Source organism: Nerophis lumbriciformis, linkage group LG15, assembly GCF_033978685.3.
Source record: "Nerophis lumbriciformis linkage group LG15, RoL_Nlum_v2.1, whole genome shotgun sequence".
In the NCBI taxonomy this organism is placed as follows: Eukaryota; Metazoa; Chordata; class Actinopteri; order Syngnathiformes; family Syngnathidae; genus Nerophis; species Nerophis lumbriciformis.
In genome coordinates, this window is record NC_084562.2 from 33,170,228 (window position 1) to 33,190,194 (window position 19,967).

Sequence of the window (19,967 nt, forward strand, 5' to 3'; positions counted from 1 at the left end):
AAGTTGGTAACCTAGCAACAGTAGGGGGGGTCTAGGGGCATGCCCCCACGGAAGAAAAATTTTAAAATGTACCCTTTAAATGGTGACTACTGGTGAGATTTTTTTTTGGGGGGGGGGAATGTTGAGATTGAGACTTACACAATGAGTGTTATTCTTACAAGAGTAGCGTTTTGCCTAGGAGTGTGCATGGACAGCAGGTCTGAGGGGGCTTCAGATAGCTCTGTCAAGTGTACCTAGCTAGCTGCTAGCAACTATGAATGCAAGCTAGTGAAGCAGCTTTAATGTGGCTGCTTATAAACTGAAGAATAAAATATTAAACTACCACGCAAAGAAAACGCTAATTATAAACTTCACAGCTATAAACAATGTTTGGTTGAAGTTAATGAGCTGTTGGAGGTAAGAGCACATTCGAAATGGCGGTCGGCGGGAAAAGTAGTAAACTAAATATAACATTGAACCATGCTTTTGAAAATGTATACATTCAAATCCTGGCAAATACTGACTTAACAATATAAATTGTTACTTACATGAGTTCGGTAAAGTGTTTTCCTTGTTCTCCGTGAAGAAACGTGTCTGGGCTTGTTCTTCCACAGCCGCATGCAGGCGGGCGCGTCCTGACGTTTTAGGTCTGATATAAACCTTTGAACTGAGTTTTGCTAAATCAATTTATGTTGGAAGTCCAATAAAATTAATTTTATCCCATAAAAAATTAAGTTACGAAAATATTCACACTTTTTACTTAGAGATAACTCAAAAACTCTAAAAATAAAAAATAAATTGATTTATTGGAATAAATATACTTTTAAAAATAAAGTAGAATGGACAATTCCACTGAAAGACTTTTTACAGTGTACGTTCCCATCCTCACCTATGGTCATGAGCTTTGGGTTATGACCGAAAGGACAAGATCAATCAATCAATCAATCAATCTTTATTTATATAGCCCTAAATCACAAGTGTCTCAAAGGGCTGCACAAGCCACAACGACATCCTCGGTACAAAGCCCACATACGGGCAAGGAAAAACTCACCCCAGTGGGACGTCGATGTGAATGACTATGAGAAACCTTGGAGAGGACCGCATATGTGGGTAACCCCCCCCCCTCTAGGGGAGACCGAAAGCAATGGATGTCGAGTGGGTCTGACATAATATTGTGAGAGTCCAGTCCATAGTGGATCCAACATAATAGTAAGAGTCCAGTCCATAGTGGGGCCAGCAGGACACCATCCTGAGCGGAGACGGGTCAGCAGCGCAGAGATGTTCCCAGCCGATGCACAGGCGAGCGGTCCACCCCGGGTCCCGACTCTGGACAGCCAGCACTTCATCCATGGCCACCGGACCTGTGCCCCCCCCCCCTCAAGGAAAAGGGGAGCAGAGGAGAAAAGAAAAGAAACGGCAGATCAACTGGTCTAACAGGGGGGCTATTTAAAGGCTAGAGTATACAAATGAGTTTTAAGATGGGACTTAAATGCTTCTACTGAGGTAGCATCTCTAATTGTTACCGGGAGGGCATTCCATAGTACTGGAGCCCCAATAGAAAACGCTCTATAGCCCGCAGACTTTTTTTGGGCTCTGGGAATCACTAATAAGCCGGAGTTCTTTGAACGCAGATTTCTTGCCGGGACATATGGTACAATGCAATCGACAAGATAGGACGGAGCTAGACCGTGTAGTATTTTATACGTAAGTAGTAAAACCTTAAAGTCGCATCTTAAGTGCACAGGAAGCCAGTGCAGGTGAGCCAGTATAGGCGTAATATGATCAAACTTTCTTGTTCTTGTCAAAAGTCTAGCAGCCGCATTTTGTACCAACTGTAATTTTTTAATGCTAGACATAGGGAGACCCGAAAATAATACGTTACAGTAGTCGAGACGAGACGTAACGAACGCATGAATAATGATCTCAGCGTCGCTAGTGGATAAAATAGAACGAATTTTAGCGATATTACGGAGATGAAAGAAGGCCGTTTTAGTAACACTCTTAATGTGTGATTCAAACGAGAGAGTTGGGTCGAAGATAATACCCAGATTCTTTACTGATTCACGAGTACAAGCGGCCGAAATGAGTTTCCTCCGCCGGGTGGCGGGGCTCTCCCTTAGAGATAGGGTGAGAAGCTCTGTCATCCGGGGGGAGCTCAAAGTAAAGCCACTGCTCCTCCACATCGAGAGGAGCCAGATGAGGTGGTTCGGGCATCTGGTCAGGATGCCACCCGATCGCCTCCCTCGGGAGGTGTTTAGGGCACGTCCGACCGGTAGGAGGCCACGAGGAAGACCCAGGACACGTTGGGAAGACTATGTCTCCCGGCTGGCCTGGGAACGCCTCGGGATCCCCCGGGAGGAGCTGGACGAAGTGGCTGGGGAGAGGGAAGTCTGGGCTTCCCTGCTTAGGCTGCTGCCCCCGCGACCCGACCTCGGATAAGCGGAAGAAGATGGATGGATGGATGGATACACACAAATGTCTTATACAAATTAAAGCTGCAAGCAGCGTTGGACGGGCCCGCGTATTTGGCAGGTGCTAGTCCTAAGTGTCCCAATACTTTTGTCTACTTTTAGTCTGAAGTGTCCCAAGACTTTTGTCTAGTGTACCTACCTTGTCTGCATTGTGTGGGCACGTTGGTGCTTCCTGCTTTTGAGCAGCCATCTTAAAAAAACAGCACCGCAGGAGCATCAGTGCAGAGGGTCTTTGAAGGGTCATAAAATCAAAACCGGAGCAGGTATCACAACTCTTTCACCAACTTTTAATCAGAAGGGTTCAATCTCTCTCCTGTGTTAGTTTGAAGCCGAAACAACAAACGCGCTCAGAGGAGATAATGTTTGAAGAAAGGGGACAGGTTTTTACAAAAATGTTGTGTTGAAGGGGGAATAGCAAACTTCCTGTATATTTTTGCTGGGGGTTGTCAATTTATGAAATGTATGTCTAAGTGAGACCTACATAGAGGTTTTTGTTTCATCTCTCTTCGACCTTCCCAGTGGGAGTTACAGGCAGTTTTGTAGAATTTTTCATCGGAGGAGCAGTTTTTTGTGCGTTTTATAAAAAAATTGCTGTAGAGCACAATTTTTAGATTTGGGGTTAGGTTTTTTCATTAGATCACAGTTTTAGCCAGTCCTGATGTGTGTGTTCAGTTTGGTGAATTTTGAAGCATGTTAAGGGGGTCAAATTACAGCTCAAAGAGGCAAAAGTGACTGTTTTAGTACTTTTTTGTCTTGAAGGGGGAATTGCCAACTTCCTGTAGATTTTAGCCCGAGAATGTACCATTATGAAAGTTAGGTCTGAGTCAGACCTACATAGAGGTTTTTGTTTCATGTCTTTCCGACCTTCCTAGTGGGAGTTACAGGCAGTCTAGTTTTTTTTTTTCCTAGGGGGCGCTAGAGCGCAATTTTGATTTTTGCGGTTCAGTTTTTTTATTAAAAGACAATTTTCGCAGGTCCTGATGGGTGGGTCAAATATGGTGAGTTTTGAAGCATGTTAAGTGGGTCAAATTAGTGCTCAAAGAGGCGGCGGAAGAATAATAAAGAATAAAGAATAAAACGAACGAATAACAATAGGTCCTTATGTCCCATTGCATAAGGACTCCCTGTGGGAGTCCTTTTGCAATGGGCCATTGCGGGCCCTAATAAAGGCAAAATCAGAAATGGTTTTCAGTTTTATTTTTTCTTAGATGAATGAGATTAAGAAGTAAGAAAAACATTTTTACCTAAATTTGATTATCGTATTCTTCTTGTTATTCTCTTAATGAGCAATATTCTCTAACATTGATTAAAACACAAGAAGTTCAGGGTTAAACAAAAAAAATACTCTAAAAGAGTCCTTGAGATTGGTTGGTTGGAGTTCCTCACCAACCAGGATACTCACGTCACATTTTTGACAGTCATAGAAAAGACTCATTTATGTCTCAATTAAAAGTCGACAAAAGCCGACACTTTTTAAAAGCGATGTGAATCTTACAACAACTCACGATTAATTTCTATTCCAATTCATGAAGTGAAGATTTGATTTGATTCTCGATTCAACATGATTCTCATTTTAAATCAATACTCTGAATATATTTGGTATAAAAATATTATAAAACCTTTTCAAAACCGGTTTCAAGTTGCAGAAATCCTTCTTGGCTGATGATGTGTAACAAATAGGCGCAGATAATAAGCACCTAAAAAACTTATTTAAAAAAATGGATTCTTAAAAATAAAAACATTCTATATAAATTCATATACCGTATTTTCCGCACTATAAGGCGCACCGGATTATTAGCCGCACCTTCTATGAATTACATATTTCATAACTTTGTCCACCAATAAGCCGCCCCGGATTATAAGCCGCGCCTACGCTGCGCTAAAGGGAATGTCAAAAAAACAGTCAGATAGTTCAGTCAAACGTTAATAATATATTGAAAACCAGCGTTCTAACAACTCTGTCCCAAAATGTACGCAAATGTGCAATCACAAACATAGTAAAATTCAAAATGGTGTAGAGCAATAGCAACATAATGTTGCTCGAACGTTAATGTCACAACACACAAAATAAACATAGCGCTCACCTTCTGAAGTTATTCTTCATTCGTAAATCCTTCGAATTCTTCGTCTTCGGTGTCCGAATTGAAAAGTTGCGCAAGCGTGGGATCCAAAATGGCCGGTTCCGTCTCGTCGAAGTCATCGGAGTCAGTGTCGCTGTTGTTGTCCAGTAGTTCTGTGAATCCTGCCTTCCGGAAAGCTCGGACCACAGTTGTGACCGAAATATCTGCCCAGGCATTTACGATCCACTGGCAAATGTTGGCGTATGTCGTCCGGCGCTGTCTGCCCGTCTTAGTGAAGGTGTGTTCGCCTTCGGAGCTGTGTGAAAAAAGCCACCCGGCCTCTTCGCGTAAACTTCCCTTAACCACTCGCTCATCTTTTCTTCATCCATCCATCCCTTCGAGTTAGCTTTTATGATGACGCCGGCTGGAAAGGTCTCTTTTGGCAAGGTCTTCCTTTTGAATATCACCATGGGTGGAAGTTAGCATGGCAAGCTAGAACCACAGTGAAGGATGACTTCTCATTCCCTGTGGTGCGAATATTCACCGTACGTGCTCCCGTTCCACAGTGCGGTTCACAGGAATATCAGTTGCTGTGAAATACGGTAGTAATCCGTGTGCGGATGGAGAGATTGCGTCTTTTTATGAACCGGATCCTTGTCGCTTAGTAGGAGCCATTTTGTGGTCTTTACAGATGTAAACAGGAAATGAAACGTACGGTGATATCCGCGCGTTTTTTCTTCTTCTTCCGGGGGCGGGTGGTTGCTTACAGTAGAAGAAGAAGCGCTTCCTGTTCTATGGGGGCGGGTGCTTTCCTTGGCGGTTGCTTGCGTAGAAGAAGAAGCGCTTCCTGTTCTACCGGGAAAAAAGATGGCGGCTGTTTACCGAAGTTGCGAGATCGAAACTTTATGAAAATGAATCGTAATAAAGCGCACCGGGTTATAAGGCGCACTGTCAGCTTTTGAGAAAATTTGTGGTTTTTAGGTGCGCCTTATAGTGCGGAAAATACGGTATACAGTACAGGCCAAAAGTTTGGACACACCTTGTCATTCAATGTGTTTTCTTTATTTTCATGACTATTTACACTGTAGATTTTCACTGAAGGCATCAAAACTATGAATGAACACAAGTGGAGTTATGTACTTAACAAAAAACATGTTTTCAGTTATTTCACCTTTTTTTGTTAAGTACATAACTCCAAATGTGTTCATTCATAGTTTTGTTGCTTTCAGTGACAATCTCCAAGAAAAAATTGAAGTTTATCATAATAATTTATTATAGGACTCTTGACAACCAACTAGAGCCAATATAGTATTTGTATTTCAGTTTGCCTTAAAGATCCAATAAGTACAATTAAATCCAGTGCTACAATCCTTTAACTGGCAAATCACTCAAACCTCCCCAAAATAGAGTGAGAGAACAAGATGGCTGATCAACACTTTTTTCTTCATGCATCCACTTTCATGAACCCAAAAACTAAACTTGGAAGGTGTTACTAACCTGGTGACGCAGGTTCGTGTACGCACAGAAGCACCACCCCCACAACTTCGCGAGCACACAGACCAGCCACTCCAGCTTGCCCAATCGTTCCTAAAGTGCAGTTGGCGTCGGGGTCGTGCCGGACGGCCCAACGAGGCTTCGCTGTAAGGACCCCACGCAGAAACCCGGGAGGCCTTGAATGGAAAACAATATCTGGGCTCATTTACGGTACAGAATGTAACATACCAATACCATGAAAATACTGTAAACAAGGAAACATTACGAGTGCTGTCAAATTATTATCTTTTTTAAAAACAGATTAATCACAATAATAAAGTGTGATGAATCACATTTAATTATTTGCTTGTGTAATTTCAACTAAGTTAAAACACAAAATGTTGACACAAATCCACACAATCCTGTCCCTTCGGCCAGAAGCTTGGAGATAAGGAGATTACTGTTGTCCTAATAATTTGAAAGTGGAGCAAATAACAGGCAATGGTTCTCGATCTGAAAGGCCATGCAAGATCTCAGATGATTTTGAGAAAGGTTAGAAATCTCTGCAGTGGAAGCTGGTTCTGATGAATATTTGGCAGTGTTGGGACTAACGCGTTACAAAGAAACGCGTTACTGTAACGCCGTTAGTTTCGGCGGTAACTAGTCGATCAATCAATCAATCAGTCTTTATTTATATAGCCCTAAATCACAAGTGTCTCAAAGGGCTGCACAAGCCACAACGACATCCTCGGTACAAAGCCCACATACGGGCAAGGAAAAACTCACCCCAGTGGGACGTCGATGTGAATGACTATGAGAAACCTTGGAGAGGACCGCATATGTGGGTAACCCCCCCCCCCTCTAGGGGAGACCGAAAGCAATGGATGTCGAGTGGGTCTGACATAATATTGTGAGAGTCCAGTCCATAGTGGATCCAACATAATAGTAAGAGTCCAGTCCATAGTGGGGCCAGCAGGACACCATCCCGAGCGGAGACGGGTCAGCAGCGCAGAGATGTTCCCAGCCGATGCACAGGCGAGCGGTCCACCCCGGGTCCCGACTCTGGACAGCCAGCACTTCATCCATGGCCACCGGACCTGTGCCCCCCCCCCCCTCAAGGAAAAGGGGAGCAGAGGAGAAAAGAAAAGAAACGGCAGATCAACTGGTCTAACAGGGGGGCTATTTAAAGGCTAGAGTATACAAATGAGTTTTAAGATGGGACTTAAATGCTTCTAACTAGTAATCTAACGCGTTATTTTTTTTTAATTCAGTAATTTAGTTACCGTTACTACATGATGCGTTACTGCGTTATTTTACGTTACTTTTGATGTAGTATCGGCTAGAAACAGAAGCGCTGCGGTGTCGTTCTTCTGAATCTTCCTCTGTCACAAGCCGGAGAGAAGAAAAGAGGCGCGGTCTATGTGTGTGTGTGTGTGTGTGGGTGTGGGGAGGGGATGAGGCACACAACTGATCCGCGGTTTGATATATGAAACAAAAAAAAAAAGTTGTTGGCACGTTCAGTCCACACACAGCGTGGTCATGGCGAGCGGAGTAACGGAGGAGCTTGAACGCCCCGCGCCATTGAATCGGTGTGTTATAAACACATGCTGAACGTGCTTGAACCACGTTACGACATCCCGTCGCGCACCCACTTCAGCGATAAGATTGTGCCAGATCTTTATGAGCAGGAGAAAAAAAAAGTTGTGGATGAACTATCCCGAGCATCAGCTGTTGCGCTCATGACAGACGGGTGGACGTCCAGCGGAACTATAAGCGCTCACTTCATCACAGCAGACTGGGAGATGAGAAGACACGCCCCCCTCTACGAGAGTCGCCTTGCGCAGGTACTGACACAAGCAGTGGAGGAATGGAAGATAAAGATATCCCAGTCACACGTGATAATGCCAAAAATCAAATAATTACAGAGAATGAGGCAGGACTGGGACCACAGATAGGTGCTTTGCACATGTAGTGAATTTGGCATCACAGAAGGGAATCTCAGTCAATAGGATGGAGCGCCTCTTTGGGAGGATCAGGAAGGTTTCCTACTTCCACCCAAGCACAACAGCTGCTCATGTGCTTAAGACAAAGCAAGAAATGCTAAAGCTGCCTGCTCATACATGATGTCCCAACGAGGTGGAACTCCACTTATGATATGTTGGAGCAGCAGGCAGCTATATACTCTGCATTGACCCACAACACCCTGAAGACAAATGTCACCCTGTGTTACGTTCCCTGATGGCTCAGCGTCTAGGGACTATAGGGGAACGCAACATAAAAGTGTATAAGCCAAATGATTTGTAAAAAAGACACCGAAGCCAAGAATTGAAAACAAAAACTAGTGTTATTGAAAAGTAACCAATGGGGGGGGGTTACAACAAGACACAACACTAGCCTAGCTGGGAATACAGGTGCTGTCAAAGAAATGAACAAAACATACCAAAATACACCTCTAGAAAAGAAAAGGTAAGCTGACTAACTGAAGCTATTTAATTAGCACAAACCAAAAGCCTACCTATCTACTCTAGCCAAAGAGGGGGTCCAAACATACAAGGGTGACAGCCACCACTAAGCCTGGTGTCTCTATACACAAACAAATCCTACGTGTGTAGTGTATAGAGGCCTCTGTCTTACCTTTCCCAAGACTAGGCTACAGATACTTACAAAAGTTCAAAGGTCAAGAAAAATGAAGACAAAAAAAAAAAACAACAGGTGGCACAAGTGTAGCAAAAAGCTTAACAAAAATGATTACCAAACAAGATAGCGCCAAAGACAAAGTAGTGTCTCTCAAAGTTCCACACCACATGTCAGAAAAAGAATCCCCCCTTGATCCAGTGGTGAGCAGGTGATTTTAAACAGGCTGGGAGGATGAATGGTGGTCCGGGATTGGCTGGCTGATTAACAGGTGAAACGAGGAGCAGCTGGGAACAGGAACCGGTTGATTGGCAGCAGAGGCAGTGAGTGAGTGTGACCTGTACAAATAAATAGAAGAAGAAACACAAAACAAACAAACCACCACTACGTGGAACGTAACACCCTGTCTGATGATGATGTGAGAGTGGCAGGTGAGGTCCTCCAGGTGCTTAAACCCCTCAAAAGTGTTCCATCTCTACTGTGCACTGAAACTTCACCATCTGTGTCAATGATCCTGCCACTGAAAACAAGTATTCTACAATCCATGGCTCCAAGTGTGGAAGACAGCAGCATCACTCCAGATGTCAGGCTTTATGTTTCAAGGAAGATGATGTGCCTTCTTATGTTGCACTTTAACTTGTTTTTTATTCATGGTCATTGGTCCAAGTTTAAAGAAAGGAGGAATGCCTTTTTATGTTGCACTGTTTTTCATTAATTACCGGTATGTTAAAAGGAAAATAAAAATGCATGTCAAGTTGATCAACAGATTGTATTATTCTCCAGTGCAATAACAGTACTGAAATGAAGGCAAAAAGGGCATTAATGGGAGCTTTAAAAAAAAAAAGAAGAAAAAAAGAAGTAACTAAATAGTTACTTTTCACAGTAACGCATTACTTTTTGGTGTAAGTAACTGAGTTAGTAACTGAGTTACTTTTGAAATAAAGTAACTAGTAACTGTAACTAGTTACTGGTTTTCAGTAACTAACCCAACACTGATATTTGGATGTGGAAAGGTGGAAACCAGTGGTGATTTCTCTAAGGGCCTGATTTACTAAATGTTTGTGTGTACTAAAACACGTGCAAACTTGATAACACGCGCACACCTGACCTGGATTGTGTCTGTTAAGTGAGCAGAATAAGACGTTCAATCCATTTTGTGTCTCTGTCTTCTTTAAGATGCAAAATATATGCTGATCATCAAAACGCCGACAATACTGGGAGAACAAGATGCAAATATAATGAATTAGCATGCGCAATGGGATTTATGAAAACTCCTCACTGTTTTGCGAGCACTATTTTACGTTAGGGTTAGGGTTAGGGTTTACGTGATTCGGTGCCAACGATGTGGCGATATGTACGTGGGCGAGACGGGCAATACCTTAGCTAGGAGATTCGCCCAACACAAGTACAACATCGTTAGGCAAAAAAATACCAACACTCACCTGGTTCAGCATTTTCTCCGACACGGGTGGTCTTCCGTCCGGGCGACTGTCGTAGAGACGGATCCCAAATGGAGCCTCGCCCAACGCCACCGGGCGGAGCTCCTTTGGATCTCCAAATTGGGCACCAGACATCCAGGGGGCCTAAATGAGGTGTGAGTGTGAGCCCGTTGGATTGTGACGGACAGTGCACATTCCCGTTTTTCCCTTCTTTATTTTTCCCATATCCCCCACACCCCCTCTTCCCTAACCCTAACCATTCCCTTCTCCTTACCTAAAACCTACCCCCAAACCTAACCCTAACCCTAACCCTAACCCTAACCCTAAACCCTAACCCTAAACCCTAACCCTAACCCTAACCCTAACCCTAACCCTACCCCTAACCCTAACCCCCTAACCCTAACCCTAACCCTAACCCTAACCCCTAACCCCTAACCCCTAACCCTAACCCCTAACCCTAACCCTAACCCTAACCCTAACCCCCTTACCCTAACCCTAACCCTAACCCTAACCCTCTACCCTAACCCTCTAACCCTAACCCTAACCCTCTAACCCTAACCCTAACCCTCCCCCTAACCCTAACCCCAACCCCAACCCTAACCCTAACCCTAACCCTAACCCCCCTCTTCCCTAACCCTAACGTGCAAACTGACACTTCCACATACGTCGGCAGGAGCAGTGCGCGCGCTGCACAGACAGATGATAGACAGACGAGAATCCACTGTCCTACGTGTGTGTCACCATTTTGGACGGTCAGAAATAAAAAATATTAGACATATCCAGCAATTTCCTTTTGTTATTTTATAGCTGCTGGATGACTCAAGGGGTTGATTAAAACAAATTCAATTGATGCTTTTTGGTGTCTGTGTTTTTTTTTTTTTTTTTTAATATGTTACTAAAATATATCTCCTACATGAAAAGACATATTTAGGGCCCGCAATGGCCCATTGCAAAAGGACTCCCACAGGGAGTCCTTATGCAATGGGACATAAGGACCTATTGAATTTCTAATGTTTTTTATTATTTTTATTATTCTTTTTTCTTCCGCCGCCACATAAAACTGTAATTTGACCCACTTAACATGCTTCAAAACTCACCATATTTGACCCACTCATCAGGACTTGCGAAAATTACCTTCTTTTAAAAAAAAAAACCCAAAATACTCAAAATTGCGCTCTAGCGCCCCCTAGGAAAAAAAAAACTAGACTGCTTATATCTCCCACTAGGAAGATTGGAGAGACATGAAACAAAAACCTTTATGTAGGTCTGACTCAGACCTAGTTTTCATAATTGTATATCATCGGGCAGAAATCTACAGGAAGTTGGCTATTCCCCCTTCAAGACAAAAAAGTACTAAAAACAGTCACTTTTGCCTCTTTGAGCTGCAATTTGACCCCCTTAACATGCTTCAAAACTCACCGAACTGAACGCACACATCAGGACTAGCAAAAACTGTGATCTAATAAAAAAATCTAACCCCAAATTCAAAAATTGCGCTCTACAGCAATTTGTGAATAAAACGGATAAAAAACTGCTCCTCGGAAGACTAAAATTACAAAACTGCCTGTAACTCCCACTGGGAAGGTCGGAGAGACATGAAACAAAAACCTCAATGTAGGTCTCACTTAGACCTACATTTCATAAATTGACAACCCCCAGCAAAAATCTACAGGAAGTTTGCTATTCCCCCTTCAAAACAATTTTTTTTTTAAACCGGTCACCTTCCTTCAAAAACGAACTCCTCTGAGCGCGTTTGTCGTTTCGCCTTCAAAATAACACAGGAGAGAGATTGAACCCTTGTGATTACAACAACAGAAGCGCTTTTTTTATAACTGCTCCGGTTTTGATTTTATGAGCCTTCAAAGAACCGCTGCGCTGATGATGCTGCGCTGCTGTTTTTTTAAGATGGCTGCTTAAAAGCAGGAAGCACCAGCGTGCCCACACAATGCAGACAAGGTAGGTACACTAGACAAAAGTCTTGGGACACTTCAGACTAAAAGTAGACAAAAGTATTGGGACACTTAGGACTAGCACCTGCCAAATACGCGGGCCCGTCCAACGCTGCTTGCAGCTTTAATTTATTATGTATTTTCTAGCATTTGAGTCAGTCCAGACTAGGGTTGTCCCGATACCAATATTTTGGTACCGGTACCAAAATGTATTTCGATACTTTTCTAAATAAAGGGGACCACAAAAAAATGCATTATTGGCTTTATTTTAACACAAAATCTTACGGTACATTAAACATATGTTTCTTATTGCAATCGAAGAACAATTTTGGCCTTAAATAAATGAGTGAACATACTAGACAACTTGTCTTTTAGTCGTAAATAGGCAAACAAAGGCTCCTAATTTGTCTGCTGACGTACAGTATGTAGTAACATATTGTGTCATTTATATTGTGTCAAATTATGAGGGACAAGCTGTAAAAAGGGATTATTAATCTACTTGTTCATTTACTGTTAATGTCTGGTTATTTTGTGTTTTAACATGTTCTATCTACACTTCTGTTAAAATGTAATAAACACTTATTTTTCTGTTGTTTGATACTTTACATGAGTTTTGGATGATACCACAAATTTAAGTATTGATCCGATACCAAGTAGTTACAGGATCATACATTGGTCATATTCAAAGTCCTCATGTGTGCAGGGACATATTTCCTGAGTTTATAAACATTATATACATTTAAAAAAAAGGAAAAAGATTTTGTAAAATGGATCGATGGATGGAAAAAGATTTTGTGACAATAAAAATTATCGATGCAATCATAGTAGCATCGATTAGATACACTCTTGTACTTTATATAATTTCAGGGTATGTCAGGTGTAGATGGATTTGTTGGATCGGCGTCATTAGCAGTGACGCCGGTGAGTGTGTAGTGAAGCATGTTTAGCTATTCCTTGTCCTGCAGGGATGATACTTGTAAGAAACGTACTTTATTTGTCACCATGGAAGCAAGGATTAGTGATTTAGAAGTAGCTAAAACACTGCAGACTGCGGATGGGCGATAGCTGCTAGCTAGCTAGCCATGTCTTAAAGCACCTCTTTCTGAGGGTGTTTCAGTGTTATAGCTTCACCTTTATCTTTAGTTTTCAGGCCAAAATGCATCCATTCTTTCTTTTCTGTCCACACACATTGTCGACTTGTAAGTACTCTGTGATTGTGCGCTGCCGAACATGCTCCTCTGCTCGTAAAACCAGCAATGTCACGACGTGACGAAGCACCTTCATGCCCGTTAAGAAAATAAAATAAAATAAAAATGGGGAACCGGTACTTTTCAAACAGAGTACAGGTAAAAGCCAGTAAATTAGAATATTTTGAAAAACGTGATTTATTTCAGTAATTGCATTCAAAAGGTGTAACTTGTACATTATATTTATTCATTGCACACAGACTGATGCATTCAAATGTTTATTTCATTTAATTTTGATGATTTGAAGTGGCAACAAATGAAAATCCAAAATTCCGTGTGTCACAAAATTAGAATATTACTTAAGGCTAATACAAAAAAGGGATTTTTAGAAATGTTGGCCAACTGAAAAGTATGAAAATGAAAAATATGAGCATGTACAATACTCAATACTTGGTTGGAGCTCCTTTTGCCTCAATTACTGCGTTAATGCGGCGTGGCATGGAGTCGATGAGTTTCTGGCACTGCTCAGGTGTTATGAGAGCCCAGGTTGCTCTGATAGTGGCCTTCAACTCTTCTGCGTTTTTGGGTCTGGCATTCTGCATCTTCCTTTTCACAATACCCCACAGATTTTCTATGGGGCTAAGGTCAGGGGAGTTGGCGGGCCAATTTAGAACAGAAATACCATGGTCCGTAAACCAGGCACGGGTAGATTTTGCGCTGTGTGCAGGCGCCAAGTCCTGTTGGAACTTGAAATCTCCATCTCCATAGAGCAGGTCAGCAGCAGGAAGCATGAAGTGCTCTAAAACTTGCTGGTAGACGGCTGCGTTGACCCTGGATCTCAGGAAACAGAGTGGACCGACACCAGCAGATGACATGGCACCCCAAACCATCACCCAACCATGCAAATTTTGCATTTCCTTTGGAAATCGAGGTCCCAGAGTCTGGAGGAAGACAGGAGAGGCACAGGATCCACGTTGCCTGAAGTCTAGTGTAAAGTTTCCACCATCAGTGATGGTTTGGGGTGCCATGTCATCTGCTGGTGTCGGTCCACTCTGTTTCCTGAGATCCAGGGTCAACGCAGCCGTCTACCAGCAAGTTTTAGAGCACTTCATGCTTCCTGCTGCTGACCTGCTCTATGGAGATGGAGATTTCAAGTTCCAACAGGACTTGGCGCCTGCACACATCGCAAAATCTACCCGTGCCTGGTTTACGGACCATGGTATTTCTGTTCTAAATTGGCCCGCCAACTCCCCTGACCTTAGCCCCATAGAAAATCTGTGGGGTATTGTGAAAAGGAAGATGCAGAATGCCAGACCCAAAAACGCAGAAGAGTTGAAGGCCACTATCAGAGCAACCTGGGCTCTCATAACACCTGAGCAGTGCCAGAAACTCATCGACTCCATGCCACGCCGCATTAACGCAGTAATTGAGGCAAAAGGAGCTCCAACCAAGTATTGAGTATTGTACATGCTCATATTTTTCATTTTCATACTTTTCAGTTGGCCAACATTTCTAAAAATCCCTTTTTTGTATTAGCCTTAAGTAATATTCTAATTTTGTGACACACGGAATTTTGGATTTTCATTTGTTGCCACTTCAAATCATCAAAATTAAATGAAATAAACATTTGAATGCATCAGTCTGTGTGCAATGAATAAATATAATGTACAAGTTACACCTTTTGAATGCAATTACTGAAATAAATCACATTTTTCAAAATATTCTAATTTACTGGCTTTTACTTGTATAGTACCACTTTTGATTCATTAGTACCGCGATACTATACTAGTACCGGTATACCGTACAACCTTAGTCCAGACGCACAAATGCATTGGTGATGCGATCTACACGCACAGAATTAAGTGTTATTGTGCATATGTTTCTGTTGTCGAGATTGCGATTCAGAGAAGGTGTATATATAGATGTGTGCTGCTGGTTCAACACATCACACACAGGTAGGAGCATGATAACATGAATGTGCAAAAAATGATCAAGTGTCTCCGTAATAAAAGCCCCGTATGCATGCAAAATCCTCATATAAATAAGGCGGTCTGCACCACTTTCCAATTGCACACGCAGTGTTAGTAGAGCACACGCAACACGCCCAGTCAGAGTACTGTATTTTTCGGACTATAAGTTGCAGTTTTTTTCATAGTTTGGCCGGGCTCCAGTGCAACTTATTTATGTTTTTTTCCTTCTTTATTATGCATTTTCGGCAGGTGCGACTAATACTCCGGTGCGACTTATACTCCGAAAAATACGGTACACTTTTTTTTTTTTTTGCGCACGCTGTGTGCACGTTAGAGATGCGCGGTTTGCGGACACAACCGCGGAGTCCGCGGATTATCCGCGGATCGGGCGGATGAAATTTAAAAAAATAAGATTTTATCCGCTCGCGGGTCGGGTCGGGCGGATTAATTAGATTTTTTTTTAATTTTTTTTTGTATTTTTTTTTTTGCGGGTGGCAGTTAAACCAATTGGGAAATATATATACATAGTTAAATGTTGTTACCCACATACGAAAAACGAGCAGGCACCTGCTGCATATGCCACAACAGAAGAAAAAAAAGAAAAGAGATGGACACTTTTACGGAGCGGAGAAGGGACGCCTCGCCGGGGTCCGGGACCGAGGCCCCTTCCCCCGAGAGGGCCCCACCGGGAGCCGTAGCTGAGGCGATCCGCGAGAAGGGCCCGACGCACATCCAGGGTCACTACCGCGCCCACCGCACCGACACCCCGCCTCGTCCGCTTTCGCCGCGGCCGGCGTCATGCGCAGCAGGTAAGCAGCTTACCTGCCCGCCACCCCCGTGGCCGGGGGCTCGTAACATGGGTCACTCCGCGCAGTGCGCTCACGAAAGGGGTGGGGCTCACCCTGGTTGATATAGACAGCAGGACGGTGGCCATGGAAGTCGGAACCCGCTAAGGAGTGTGTAACAACCCACCTGCCGAATCAACTAGCCCTGAAAATGGATGGCGCTGGAGCGTGGGCCCATCCTGGCCGTCGCCGGCAGCGAGACGCGCTTGGAGGTGCGCTCCGCGCGGCTCCCATATGATTGCGCACTTGTGTGCGTCTGGGTCGTGACAGCGTGGCACGCGCAAGTCTGTGCTGCGTTGGCTCAGTCTCCTTTCTTTAACAGGCAAAAGCTTTATAACCTCACCATACCTGCCAACTTTTAAATCAGAAAAACCTAGTAGCCAGGGTCCAAGGGCCGCAGGCCCCGGTAGGTCCAGGACAAAGTCCTGGTGGAGGGTTCAGGGCTTTGCCCCCCGACGCAAAATGATTATTAGCATTCAGTCAGGTTAAAATGTTGCTAAAACCATCACTTTTCTATCAGTCACAGTGACTTTTCAAAACAAAAATATTACAGCAAAAATCATATGGGTTGATTGACATGTTTATTCTGTAAGCTAACTTCAATAGTTTGAAATTATTTTGACAATTAATGCCAGTTATTCTGTCAACCTTTCACAAGACTTCAATTTGTTAATTGAAAGTATAAATAGTATAAACACTTTTAACAGTATGTCGTGCTGTGAAATACAGCCGACAGGATGGCGCACCAAACACGAAGCAAGGCCATGGTGCAGGAGAAGAAAGGACTTCTTTCATTTAAGGTTTGTGATAAACCATCAAACTCATTCGTTAAAAGGACTCTATAGTAATATAAAGCGAATTTTTCTGGACATTATCATGCAAGAAAAGTTTATTTTTGGGATCGCGATCACCGCGTAATGATTTTTAAAGGTTGTATTACAAACATTTAACTGTCCCATGTGATCAGCCAGTGCGATTGGAAGTCCATGCTCAATTATTGCCTCCGTAAATAAAACTTCGGCATTTATCACATCCAAAGAATCTGTTTGGGCGACGAAAAACGTTGAAAGTTTTCCACTTGTATCGCTAGCAACGGCATTAGACTTGTGTTTTTTTGTCCCAACGTGGTCTTTTACATCGCTAATTCCTCCGTGTCCGATCGAAAAATCTTGTCTGCACAAGGTGCAATTCGCGTAGTTTTCACCCTTTTTTTTTTTTTAATTAATATTAGATATATAACAACGGGCGGATGGCGGGCGGGTGCAGTTCTGATCAAACGTTACATCGGGTGGATGGCGGATGGTTGACGACTTTCTGACGCGGTTGCGGATGAAATAAATTGCCTATCCGCGCATCTCTAGTGCACGTGGTATTTGGATCTCAGCAAACCAGGTCCTTAGACAGCAAGGGAAACTCAGCTTCCCATAAATTATATATTTTAAAAAAGTGGTACTTTGGTGTTTACATGTCATTACAGAATATGCACTAACATGATTAACTGTTGTTTAGAATCCGCTACGTCCGCGACAGCTGACACAACCTTCTTCTCATTCATTGTGGTAGCGTCACAGTGCATTAAGCAGTTTTGAAGCCGAGCATCCGTTGACTTCAATGGGGGAGCTTAGTGTGGGATGTTTTACTGCAGCCAACGAGGCCTTGTACTGTAAACTCTTGGATGGGAACCCTGAAGTTGGGTATTAGATTAGTGTCTTCTAGCATAACAATGAACATACGGCCAAGGCAACCAAGAAGTGACTCCAAAAGAAGCCCATTAAGATGCTGGTGTGGGCTACTAGCCAAACGTATTTCTGTAGCAAATCATTAGAGAGAATTGAAACTTTGAGTTGCCAAGCAACACTTTTAGTATTTGGAGAGAATCTGTAAAGACGTGTGGACCACAATCCCTCCTGAGATGTGCACGACCTTGGTGAGCAAATACAAAAACCGCCTGACCTCTGTGCTTGCTAACAAGGGCTTCCCACCAAGTACCACATCAGGTTTGGCTTGGGGATAAAATACCTTTTTGATTCAATCAAATACAAATTCATTTATAAATGATAAATGATAAACGGGTTATACTTGTATAGCGCTTTTCTACCTTCAAGGTACTCAAAGCGCTTTGACACTATTTCCACATTCACCCATTCACACACTGATGGCGGGAGCTGCCATGCAAGGCGCTAACCAGCAGCCATCAGGAGCAAGGGGTGAAGTGTCTTGCCCAAGGACACAACGGACGTGACTAGGATGGTAGAAGGTGGGGATTGAACCCCAGTAACCAGCAACCCTCCGATTGCTGGCACGGCCACTCTACCAACTTCGCCACGCCGTCCCCTTATATTATTTATAACAAAATATTTAGTGTTTTTTCAGTTGTTTTAATATTATGTGTGTGTTGAAACCCCTCCACCCAATAATTATGGACTGGTATTTGTACATACATACACATTTTGTATGTGGGTAGAATTACAAAATCCAATCTTGTTACTTTATTGGATCAGAACCATCAATTGGTTTAATGCCTCCATACTTGTGTACCTTGTTACAAAGGAAAAACAGCTTTTATGCATTACGTTCTAACAATGTGTATGTTTTGACTGTTCCTCATTTACGGACCGAATTTGGCAAAAGAGCTTTTGGCATTGCTGCCCTTCTGGCATGGAAGGCATTGCAGATGAAACTGAAACTCTCTGAACTACTTCCATTTGGAGCCTTCCGTTCTACAGGTAAAAGCCAGTAAATTAGAATATTTTGAAAAACTTGATTTATTTCAATAATTGCATTCAAAAGGTGTAACTTGTACATTATATTTATTCATTGCACACAGACTGATGCATTCAAATGTTTATTTCATTTAATTTTGATGATTTGAAGTGGCAACAAATGAAAATCCAAAATTCTGTGTGTCACAAAATTAGAATATTACTTAAGGCTAATACAAAAAAGGGATTTTTAGAAATGTTGGCCAACTGAAAAGTATGAAAATGAAAAATATGAGCATGTACAATACTCAATACTTGGTTGGAGCTCCTTTTGCCTCAATTACTGCGTTAATGCGGCGTGGCATGGAGTCGATGAGTTTCTGGCACTGCTCAGGTGTTATGAGAGCCCAGGTTGCTCTGATAGTGGCCTTCAACTCTTCTGCGTTTTTGGGTCTGGCATTCTGCATCTTCCTTTTCACAATACCCCACAGATTTTCTATGGGGCTAAGGTCAGGGGAGTTGGCGGGCCAATTTAGAACAGAAATACCATGGTCCGTAAACCAGGCACGGGTAGATTTTGCGCTGTGTGCAGGCGCCAAGTCCTGTTGGAACTTGAAATCTCCATCTCCATAAAGCAGGTCAGCAGCAGGAAGCATGAAGTGCTCTAAAACTTGCTGGTAGACGGCTACGTTGACCCTGGATCTCAGGAAACAGAGTGGACCGACACCAGCAGATGACATGGCACCCCAAACCATCACTGATGGTGGAAACTTTACACTAGACTTCAGGCAACGTGGATCCTGTGCCTCTCCTGTCTTCCTCCAGACTCTGGGACCTCTATTTCCAAAGGAAATGCAAAATTTGCATGGTTGGGTGATGGTTTGGGGTGCCATGTCATCTGCTGGTGTCGGTCCACTCTGTTTCCTGAGATCCAGGGTCAACGCAGCCGTCTACCAGCAAGTTTTAGAGCACTTCATGCTTCCTGCTGCTGACCTGCTCTATGGAGATGGAGATTTCAAGTTCCAACAGGACTTGGCGCCTGCACACAGCGCAAAATCTACCCGTGCCTGGTTTACGGACCATGGTATTTCTGTTCTAAATTGGCCCGCCAACTCCCCTGACCTTAGCCCCATAGAAAATCTTTGGGGTATTGTGAAAAGGAAGATGCAGAATGCCAGACCCAAAAATGCAGTAGAGTTGAAGGCCACTATCAGAGCAACCTGGGCTCTCATAACACCTGAGCAGTGCCAGAAACTCA

At 43.1% G+C, this 19,967-nt stretch overlaps 1 protein-coding gene across 4 annotated transcripts in view; it reads right to left on the reverse strand.

Moving 5' to 3' along the window:
• Positions 1-19,967, reverse strand: part of adamtsl5 (ADAMTS like 5) — a 201,009-nt gene that overhangs the window by 102,965 nt on the left and 78,077 nt on the right. For 2 of the 4 annotated variants that reach the window (XM_061975078.2, XM_061975077.2), the window contains exons 3-4: positions 10,060-10,200; positions 6,008-6,180 (exon numbers count right to left, since the gene is read on the reverse strand). In XM_061975078.2, the coding sequence (XP_061831062.1) occupies positions 6,008-6,180; positions 10,060-10,200 (314 nt within the window). Of the gene's footprint in view, positions 1-6,007; positions 6,181-8,735; positions 8,961-10,059; positions 10,201-19,967 lie in introns of those variants that run through there. The other 2 variants (XM_061975082.2, XM_061975081.2) reach the window with 2 other exon arrangements.